General features: G+C 32.9%; 1 protein-coding gene across 3 annotated transcripts in view; it reads right to left on the bottom strand.

The window, feature by feature from the left end:
• Positions 1-1,884: 1,884 nt before the first annotated feature.
• LOC106464055 (KICSTOR complex protein C12orf66 homolog) overlaps positions 1,885-11,899 on the bottom strand; it is a 22,537-nt gene continuing 12,522 nt past the window's right edge. For all 3 annotated transcript variants that reach the window (XM_022391719.1, XM_013924164.2, XM_022391718.1), the window contains exons 6-9: positions 8,807-8,948; positions 3,290-3,385; positions 2,534-2,628; positions 1,885-2,071 (exon numbers count right to left, since the gene is read on the bottom strand). In XM_022391719.1, the coding sequence (XP_022247427.1) occupies positions 1,900-2,071; positions 2,534-2,628; positions 3,290-3,385; positions 8,807-8,948 (505 nt within the window). In that variant the 3' untranslated portion in view covers positions 1,885-1,899. The remainder of the gene's footprint in view (positions 2,072-2,533; positions 2,629-3,289; positions 3,386-8,806; positions 8,949-11,899) is intronic.

Below are 11,899 nucleotides of genomic sequence, written 5' to 3'. Positions count from 1 at the left end.
ACTGGAAGATAAGAAGTGTGGCTGGATGTACAGTTTAAACTGGAAGATAATGTTTAAAAGATAAGAAGTGTGGATGGATGTACAGTTTAAACTGGAAGATAATGTTTAAAAGATAAGAAGTGTGGCTGGATGTACAGTTTAAACTGGAAGATAATGTGACCATTCGCCCAGTGTAATAACTCTGAACTGATGTTCCAGCAGTTTACTAGGATACTGTCCATACAAACACAAAGTGTAAAACAGGGTGGTGGAACGTGTGTTGCTGGAAGAAACATGTGCCAATAACTCCATAAGCTTCCAACTGTAGGAAGACAGTTCTCCATAATGTTCAAGTATATGAATCCAGTTACTGCTCTTCCCACACAGTAAAAAATGTTTCCTCAGTGGATGTGATAATGACACCATGTGATCACAAGAGACTTAAATTCTAAGAACCAAAGAACAGTCTATTTTTATTTGCTGTACAGGCATCATTTTGGCACTAAATGTTGACAAAATCTTGAATCTTGGTTTAGTCCAAAACTGATAAAATGGAGTAAAACCTAAGAGTTTTAAATATTTCCATATTTTATCTTTCTTTGTTTAAACATCAACATGCAATAGGAAGCTGCAATAAACAACCAAAAACAAAATTGTGTACTGCCTTAGTAAATATTTAATATAGAACTAAAAATTTAGTATAACAATATGACAAAAAAGTGCTAATTGTTTAGTAGAAGCAATTTCATTTTACATTATGAAATAAAAAATATAAAATTATAAGCAAAGGATATCTAATAAAGAATTATAAAAGCATAATTACGTGTGACATTCTCATATAAACACCTGCTGGTGCTTTTTTAATCAGCTTCTACTTACAGAAAATATATTACAAACCTCATTCTTTCTTGACCTTTGACCCACTCCTATGGTTCATACCCATCTTAGGAAATACAGTCAACATGAAATAGGTTTATGCAAAAGATGTGGAGAGAATGCTATTTGATAAGGTGAATCTAAATTATGTTTGCTAATACCAAAAAAAGAGACTCAATTTATACTGAGTAAAGAAACACCATATTCAGTTCCACTTGGCCTAGGCCCATGCTGTGATAATATATGCAAGTTATGTTTTTATCTGAAAAAGTATATGCAGAAGTCACTGATCTAGGCCCAAGCTGTGGTACTGTATGCAAGTTTTCCTTATTTGGAGGGTATAACACGAAAGAACAACAAGGGACCTTTTGGTCCATCTAGGCTGTCCTATCCACTAAATTAAACTAAACACTAAAACATTCAAAGCAAGTCTTTATCATTCAAATATTTATTAAGCTTTCCCTTAAACTACCTTAAATTAACTGCATTCACCACAACATGTTCCAAAGGCCAACCACCCTGTTAGAAATAAAGCTGTCTTAGCTAAAGATGATTCCTACTCTGTCAATATTTATATTTGTGTCTCCTAGTCTTACCGTTGTCACCATTAAACACAAAAAAGAAGAGACATCAACACTACCAATTCCCTTAACAGTTGCAAACACCTTAATCAGATCTCTTCTAACTCTAAGACCAAACACAGTACTCTAAAAGTGACCTAACCAATGACCAACACAATGACATCATAATTTCTTTATACTTATATTCAATATTTCTGTAGATATGACCTAAACTTTGTCCTGCCAATAGCAACATCAATCATTTACATAGGCCAAGCTATGGTAATGTATGCAAGTTGTCTTTATTCAGAGGGTATACACAAAAACTCACTGATCTAGGCTCATGCAGTGGTAGTGTGTGTGTGTATGTGTATGTCAATTTATGTGTTCACAGAGTACAGCCAATAGACATGAGAAGCTTTTTCTGTTTGTTTTTAAACAGTGCAGAAAATCAATTCAATAAAAAATTAATTTTTAAAGAAATTCAAATTACAGCAGGATAGCAAACGATTGTTGGGTATGAATCAAGTCCTTTTGGAGGTTCAACTAGCTTGTTTGGATGGTGGTAGCCTGGTCCTTTGTAATTTTCTAATCCATGTGTGTCAAATACCAGAGCCACAAACAAAGCATCAGACCTTCGATGGTAGCTCAAGAGCCTAAAAAATAATACATTAAATAAAAAAACTGTTCTTATGGAAATGAGTAAGCAGTGAATAAAAAAAAAGATCCAATGAATAGATTTTTTTATGTTTTGATATGTTACTTAATATAAGAGTTACAAAGTTATCTTCTAAAGAAAACTACCATAATTTTGGTTTAATAGTGATGATTGAATTGTTCACTTCATTTATAATTATAATTTAAAGTTACAGTTAGTAATTTGAAATCATAAAATTAATTTATTAATGGTGTGCATAGAGCTATCTCTTTTATGTAACACCAAAGAATATTATATAACAAAAACTAGATCATTTTGTCTAAAACAAATCTTGATGAAATATGGTAAGTTAAATAACAATATCATATTGCACTACCATATGTCATACTTGACAACTTTCTAAGTGAAGTGTTTTATTTTATCAAATATGATTAATGATGCTACTTATTATTTCACTTACTTTTGGTACAAGTCTGTGGATGTCTTGAAGCAAATATTCTTCATCTCAAGAGGAGTCGTCTGCTTGCTCAGAATATCATGAAAGTAAAGTGTGAACTAAAAAAAAGATGTTTACAGATGTAAGTACACATAACAATTTTTTTCATTTAAAGAAACAATTTATATGAGTCACTGATCACATTTAAAGATTATTCTTTCATTCACAATAGTCTTGATACACTGTGATGTACTGAAATGGGAAACAAAATTATTTCCATATTTCAAAATATTTTACAATGAAGTGTATATAAGTAAATAACAATTAGTTAACCAATAAATCAGCCTTTCTACACACACTAACATAGCATGCCACAAAGTATTTACAAACATGACACAAACAGCCTTTTGGCTTAAATAAGTAATCCAAGAACTAAACTAAACTTTTAATAAAGGTTCATTCCAATTCTGTATATTGTGTTTCCACATGTTTATACAACTAAAGGAATTGAAAAAACAAAATCAGATGGACTGCTATAACAAATCTGTTGCTTGAATGTTTCTTCAGTAAAATACACTTTAAAAATTACTCACCTACAAGAGCAGACTTCAACAGAAACAGACACTGATAGAGAGCTGGCATACTTACAAGTCTTGAGATCTCCATACCAGAAAGTTTACTCACCTTTGCCACAAGGACAGACTTCAACTGAAACAGCCACTGATAGAGAGCTGGCATACTTGCAAGCCTTAAGATCCCCATATAAGAAAGTTTACTCACCTTTGCCACAAGAGTAGACTTCAAGTGAAACAGCCACCGATAGAGAGCTGGCATACTTACAGGCCTTGAAATCACCACACAAGAAAGTCTACGACTCTGAGAACATAGAAAGATAACATAAAAAAGTATTAATTCTGGTGCTACATGAAAGTCACTAAGTAAGAAATAATACTGTGATGATAATGTTAAATGATACTTTGACAATATCTAAGTTATAAATTACTAAAGTCAAACACTAGTCGAGTTTTTCTTGATTAAAGTTACAACATTGTTTAATAAAGCCTGTCATTAAATGCACATATAAACCAAAATCAATAAGATTTTTAACTCCTCGAGTTTTTAATATACAAAACTATTTATACAAAATACAAAAGAAAATTCATATATAACAAGAAGACTAATATTAATACTCATTAGATATAATGAAGGCAAATTATGTCACAAGTCTAGTAGTCAACATGTTACTTGCAGCCTGTTTATCCACTGCGAGTCTTCTGAGTATCAACTCAGCAGTGCCTAAGTAGTTACTTTAAGATTCATTTACACATTAATTTATAGGAATGCAATAATAATAAGAACACAATAATAATGAAATTAATATAATGTCTTTTATATGTAAAGCAAACACACAAAATATTATCTAAATTTTGTAAATTGATAATATGTGTAATACTGCATCATAAGAAAACTTACTATCTATAATCACGTGTCTTTACTGGTCAAATATGGATTTCCAGTAATACAGTGCATTTCAAGTACACTATCTGTTGTATTCTAATGTCAATGAACGCTTTCATCCAACATTAGAATTTGTGAGTCCGAAGGATTACAGCAAGCAAAATATTAATTTAAATTACATTTGAATCAAGTTTTATACAACATATAACTTGATAATCTAAATTTTTTCTATAAAGTTTGTATACGGTACCATTTCAACAGAGGCACAGCAGATATATATATATATGACAAATAAAATGTTTTTTTTCCAATGGATTAAAATAGTTTCAGAAGCAAAGGTGATCCTGATTGATTAACATTTTAACGTCAGGATGCATCTTGTGTATATAAAAATTTTCTTTTGTATGGAGCATTTCTTTACTATCCACACTCCTCCAAGATGTTAAAGTGTTTTGAAATGACATTTGTCAGAGATCTGTAAACAGTAGTGAAGGATGGACGACTGATTATATGCTGTGTTTTGTGCATGCTCTGTAACGCTTTTAGCATGGGCACCGACTTCGTAACCATTTTGTGCTTATTATAATTTTCATGCTATAACTTTTAAATTAGTAAGCATATGTTAATAAAATTTGGCAGATTATTAATAAACATTTACAATGCTTTCATATGCAAAATATCAAAATTGTTTATTAAGTCTTAAGGTTTGTTAAAGAATGCTTTTCTCATGCCTTTTTTTTTCTATCCAACTTGCAAAGTAATTTTCATTTTAAGATTAAAATTTGCAATTTGATGTCTCACTCCTTAGTGATTGTATAATGCATAGTGGAGGATATCACATCATCTACACCTGAAGAACACCACCATCCTATTCTGCACTGAATAGTTATAGCCATCTTTGTGTGGAACCCATTCAGCAGGTTGCCTTCATGGTTAACCGCCCCTACGGCTTGGAACTCTCATACTCCACAAGAAGAAAGGGGGTGAGAATGCATTGGAGAGTCTGGAAGAACGTCATCACTTGAGACAGTGCAATGGGTGACCACAAAACCCTATTTTAAAAAGCAGACAATACCAATTTATTCAATACAAGGCATGGCAGTGATGGGCAGCTTTCCCCATGTAGTCCATGGGTGGTATGGTCCAGAATGGTGAAGTTTATGAAGCAATTACATTGCAAGGTTATTCACCTACAATTGATCTCATGGAACATCTCCATCTCAATAATTAGCACTGCAAAGCCATTGAAGTTAAAGTGGGAATCAACATGGCTGTACTGTGCAGATTTCTGATTGAAGAATATCTGGTTAGGCACCACTTGCCACAGAGAGGGATCCCTATAAAGAATAAATGAAGTTAGTGCTGCTGAAATGAAAATAACGTATGAATATAGACTTACCCAGTCAAAGTTGCACTGAAGCTTGAAGAACGGTCAAAAATGGAAGAACAAAAACCTGATGAAGAAGAAACTGCAATATGGTGTAAATAATGGGAGATGAACATATTAGGTGTAGTCCACAGGCCCGATTGTAGGATGTCCTCCAATGGCTGAAGAAGAAGAGATGTGAGGGAAAATGTGAAGCGTTGAATTTGACGAAAAGACACTCTGATCAAATTCCAGTGGGAAGAAGACAAGGAGAAATTAGCCAATTGAATCAAACGTCAAATCCATTTGGTGAAGGTAGAAGGGAATAGATCACGAACAGAGGAAGACTGCCAAGGGATAAAGAGTCATGAATGGGCAATATAGCAACAAAGGGTACGGACTGGACATAGAAGTTTATCCAGATTGGGACAGGGGTAGAGATGAGAAATAGAAGGAAGGAAAACAGGCAAAAAGGAGGAGTAACCCTCACTAGCCAAGGAGATCTTTGGGAGGAAGGAACAATCTGAATAAAGGAAAAGATAGGTAGGGTGGTAAAGTGTACGTGAAATGTCAATGGCAAACAAATCAGACCTATGATGTTCATAGGAGAAGGAAATATGTTTCAAGGGAAAGTTGAAACATGGAGTCTGAGGAAATAAGTTCAAACGGAGGTAAAGTGAGGAAATGGAGGACCACATTAATATCCCAACCTGGAAGACTAGGCCTGCTGAGGGGCTGACAAATCCAGAAGGAATGCATTGACAAAGTAAGGACAGGGGAAGCAAAAACTTGACAGTATTAGGAAAGACGAAAGGTATAGGATAAGGCAGCCTGATAACCAGAGACAGAAGACCCCCCAGCTGAAAAGCCATGTGAGAAACTCAGCCATAGTAGAAAAGTTAGTGGGGAATCCCTGAGTAGCGGACCAACTGTGGAACACCCTCCATTTGCACTGATACACCTCCATTGAAGAAGGATGTATGGAACGAGCCCAAGGAAAACTACTTGACGGGAGAAACCTGATCTCCTCGCCAAGGACCAGAGAAAGGCTAGGCATGAAGGTGAAGGATGTGAATGACAGGATGTAGAACCAGTGAATGAGGTTGATGAAGGGAGGGAGACAAGAGTAGGGTACTGAAGGGAAAATTGCAGATGGCATAATCATGGAAACAAGATTGGAAAGAGTGGACTGTTGTTGTAGTACTGATGCAACTTGTGACTCCAAGGACTCAAGGATCATGTCAAATGTGTAACGCCACATAAATGGGGCCATACGTAAATCTCCAAGATAACATGCTGGTAAACAGACTCGAGTTAAGGTTGCATTACGACCTAGAAGGTCCCAACAACAGAGAAACTATGTATGTAATGCCAGAGCTGAAGACGACAAATGAGCCAACATCAAGAAAAGAAGGGAAAGAATGTCACCAAAAAAACCCCTCAGGATTTTGGTGGAGAGACTCAAAGAGGAAATGGATAGTAGAGAGATACTGTAAAAGAGTTGTGAGGGTAAGAAGAAGGTGGGAAAACTGGGCATAGGTCAGACGGACAGGAGATTTGGGGACCTCTCCCCAAACAGGTAAAATAGAGGCAAATTGGTCAGCATGTATCTAAATGTCTGTAGCAAGGGATAAAACATCATATCTGAGAAATGAAATCCAAAAAACCATACTAGACCTAACTGACTCCTTAGGAGGGGCATGGGAAGGCACGGCAAAATCAAGAGGTGGAAATAGGGGATCCAAGTCCTCATCAGCATATTCAGGAGGAAGTGGGGTGAGGTTCAGAGATAGAGGTTGACCCATGTAATGTTCGCTCTCCCTGCAAAAAAACATTGATGAATCTCCCACTGGGTGGCCCACACCTGATGCTAGTCCCAGGTGTGACCCTTGAAGTGGTAACATGAACTTCGGAATTCATAATCAAGATGAGTCAACCAAAATTGAAATCATTAATAATAATGAGACTTTAATAAACTGGGATTAAATCAAAGTGAAGAAACAGTTTTAATAAACTTGGAAGTAATGTAAATGAAAACCATTTTATGAGTATACTAAAGTTAAACTTGACACAAACAAAAGAACATGTCTAAGCACATGTGCTGCCAAATGAGAAGTGTAAGTTTGGTTGAGGCGTATAGAGGGAGTCACATGTGTCATGTGAGTATGTCACGCTCCTATTGGTAGAGAAGTGATACACGATGATTTACATGAGAAACATGTGGGAATCATTTGATTCCAATAGGGTGGAGCAGGAGGCTTGTGGCATGCATAAAGAAAAAAGTACCCATATAGAGGCAGCACAGGAAGAGAATATCTAATCTTGTGAGCTGAGGGATGTACTGTATTGGAAACTATTTTTTTGTAAAACCACCTTTATGTTTTGTATTTCTTCATGGAATGAGGAAAAAGAACTAACTTCTACCTAAAATAACAATCTTGGTATTTAAGAAAAGTAAGCTATTTAGCATTAAAACCACTTGCTAGTATTTTAATCATATCAGGGTATCTTAGTGATGGAATCAAAGTGACCTTAAAAAGGATTAAAAGTCTAGTCTAAAACAGTTTCTTAAAAGTCTAAATACACAGAATACTTTCACTCCAATATTATGTAAGAGGATGATAACCTTGTGGTTACAGTAAAGAAACTTGAAACAGTCTTAAAACTTATGCTGGTCCTAAACTCCAACACTGATGCTGTTATATGTTGTATGTTACAAAACTAATATTAAAGGTTGAAACATGTGATATACTTACCACTAAAATGTTTCAAAAACATTTAATTTACAAAAAATTATGAAACTGTCTTTGGTGTAAAAAAATGAGATATTAAAAAACCCCTTGTTAATGAAGCATACAAACCTATTTCAGTTATAAAATGTTTGTTTCTTAAAGTCCTAAACAGCTTTCACTGTTACAAAGTATAATAAAGCAGTTACTTGTTTTGTTATACACATCACATAAAGATAAAATCTCCAAATCTCTTACTCTCCTAGTGAGCACTGTCATTAGATCAACAAAATCTCAGTTGTCATTCAAAAATATACTTAAGCCTAATTGTAATTTTACATGAGGATTTCAATGAGTGTTACTATTAGCGATATAAGATAAATTTCAATGCAACAGAGAAATAAAATATTAATTTTCTTTTAGATATTTTGGGTAAAATAAACATATTTTTAACTTTATGTTTGAATATATATACATATAAAACAAACAAACTAGAAAACAATGGGGTGGAGGCAGTTTTGACACATGAAAATGATCTTTAGTATTTAATGATTTAGCTCAAACAGCCGTATAGAGAGATAACAGATGCAAAGTGTACATATTTAAGGTTGTCAGTGGATTTCTTGAATGTCATACGTTTAATCTTTATAAGGCACAACAAAGGCTTAACTTAATTTTCAATGTATAACTTTATTTATATTTTACCTTCAATATCTCAATGTAATAGATACGAGATAAACATACCTCAGCTTTGGGGATCATAGTAGAAGCCCAAGACCCAAGATGAGAATGTGCATCATATAGACTTAGGAGAGCAGGAAGAAACTGTAGTTGTTGAATTTGTACTTGAGCTTCTAATAACTTTAAGAGAGACCTGCACTCAAAGCTAAAGAGAAAATTAACAAAAATATCCATTGTGAAAGTTGCCTATATCATTTATTTCTACACTTACTTACATATTATTAATAAAACAAAGTTCTTATACTTTACTTACTGAAAGTTCAAAGACATTTTCTGGGCCTTGTCTAGAACTTCAGTATAATTTCCCAAAACCTAATACCAAAATTATTACTAAATATTTACACATCTTTGAGAATGATGACAAAGATTCTATAAAACAGTTGATTTAAATTAATAATATATTGGAGTATCTATTAAACTCATTACAGCAAAATTAGTTTAATTATTTTTTCTATCTTCAATATAGTCTACAGAAAAATTAGACAAATTAATTAAATCTCACTTTAATTAATTGTCCTTACTTCTTTAATCTTTTAATATTTTGTAATTCTTTTAATTTTTTCTGAGTATCATAATCTGTTAAATCCTGACATGAAAGTAATATTCTTTTTGAAGTGTTTGCCTTTAAAATAAAATTATTAATGGATTTGTTGTAAAGGGTTCATATCATTATTTAGGGATTTTCCCCCTATCAATTGCTCAATTTCTTCAATTACAGCATTTTAATAGTCTTAAGGAATCCCATAACAGTTAGCAATATTATTGAAACAATAAAATTGCCCTGTTTTCTACCACAAAGCAATTTTCCCCTCATTTTGTTCAACAGAACTATATGAATGCAACTTTTTAGTTTCACTTTATAAAACATTTCATAAATGCCAAGACACCAAACATCAACTAGGAGTGACCTCAATCCTCTGCTGGAAATTCCAGCAATGACAACATAAAGAAAATGCTGGTTTTGTTGAGTTACTGCTAGTCAGATGTTGATGGTATTAAGCTGAAAAGATTGCTGCTTAGATCTTGAACTAGCTAGGGCAAAGTGAACTAGCACCAATCAACAATCATAAAAAAATGCTAATTTTGTTGGAATAACATTGGTGTTGGCATGACACTCTGGTAGTGAGTTAAAAATATTACTGGTCAGTTCTTGAACTACATATAGTCAGTGCAAAAGTAATTATATTGCAACAATAGTTTAATAATTTTTGTTCTTAATAGATGTTTAAATTATGTATACAAAAGACAGTCTTGTATAACAAACCACCATAAAATTCAATTCTTTTTTTTTATATTATTATATCAAGGTGTTAAAATTTTTGTGCCAAAGAAATGTGTGGCGAGTGTATAGATGAAATTTAAAACGTTGACTTGCTTTTTGCTGACTCTCTACTGTAACTCATTTGTCGCTATCTAGTGGCTCTTGGAATATCATACACTTTTTCATTTAGACTTAAAATATTGTTTGTAGGATACCTTGACGTAATGATTCTCTGGCTATGTTAAATAAATGATTAACTTTCACAAGTTCTTTACAATTTCAGCAACTAGCCTTTACTAGTCCCTAGTAAGTGGATGATAAAGTCAGAAGAACAGCCATAATCATATAGCTGCTTTCTTGTAAAAACATATTTAATCTCTACAAAAATTTTGATTTAATAAACTTAAACTATACTAGTAGATTATCATTCAAAACTTTTTAACTATAGTTATAGTTATTGTAAAATATAGTTATACTAATGAACTTTCAAAACTACAGTAAATATTTTTAAGTCAAAAGGAATATTGAAACTTTTTAAAAACCCAGCATAAGTCACTACAGTTACAAAAACATTATCTTTGAAAAATAAAGAAAAACATATTTTCGACTTCTATATTGTCCTTGTTTAGAATTTAATACATTACATTAATATTAATGTCATGTTAGTTATTATAATATTGCAAATTCAAATATCTCAGCTTCCTTGAACTATGTATGATGCCAAATTTTCTAAAAGAAATACCTAAGTTAAATAAAGCAACTAGTCTTATAGAATCTGCTTTGCAGGGTATTGAATCATAGTTAGATTAAGGATATAAACATTAAACTCTTATCTAAGAAAAGTAAGTTCTTAATGTTCAAAAGTTGACTAATAAAGTATTGTCAAAAATATTAACAGTGAATCACCCTTTTTATTAAATGACAGTTTTTAGGGGTTTTCTCCATTTGAAGTTAATCCCACCTTAAGGTAAAGATATTTCAAATATTTACATTTTGGTTTACCATGCTAGTGTAGCTGTTCTACTTCAAGCTTATATTAAGTTTGCCTACATTTAATCCGTCAATGATGGCTTTCAAAAAAATAAAAAATAAATAGAATTGAAGACCCCCCAAAATCTGTAAATTATATTACTGCATATGTAACTTACTGGATAGCATGGAATAAGAAAGAGGAACCTGATACTGGAAGGCATAAGGAGAAAAACTTTTATCAAATGCAGATACTGTTTCTAAAAGGTATGCCAAATAAAAAAAGTAACCCATTTTTTAATTAGAATATTTATTCTAAATTATTTCAATGTGGATACTCATAAGTTAGATCTCCACCCTACCATCCCCTACTACTTCAAGTTGACAAAGTACAGCAACATAGTTGTTAATAAAGAGGCTGGTAATCACCTCGTCACTTTTTTTTAATTCTAAAAATATTCAGCACAACTTTGATAGTTTATGAAAATCAGCAACTTGATCTTGTGGCAAGTAATTATATTTGAGATTTAAATTTTCCAAGCCTGTATGATTTACATCTAATATATCAAGGTAAGTTTGTGTTTGTTTGTTCACACCTTTCAGCCATCTGTTCCTTATACATTTCCAAATTTCTTGATTAATCAGTATAAAACTTGAAACAGTGATATAGGATGAAATGAGGAAGGTCCAAAGGGGTTGGACTCCCCATCTAGTTTCATATTGACAGAATTCTTGAAAACAATACATCTTTCTTTTCAATATTGGTACATTATGTATACTGTTGCATATCTGCTTGTTTGTTAATTTTCCATAGAAATTATTTCTGAGAAACTTCAGCGATACAAGTCCTTTCTTGATTAAAACTA

Source organism: Limulus polyphemus, unplaced genomic scaffold, assembly GCF_000517525.1.
Source record: "Limulus polyphemus unplaced genomic scaffold, Limulus_polyphemus-2.1.2 Scaffold1550, whole genome shotgun sequence".
NCBI lineage: Eukaryota > Metazoa > Arthropoda > Merostomata > Xiphosura > Limulidae > Limulus > Limulus polyphemus.
The sequence above is the reverse complement of the archived record's forward strand: the minus strand, read 5'-3'. Positions and strand labels throughout refer to the sequence as shown.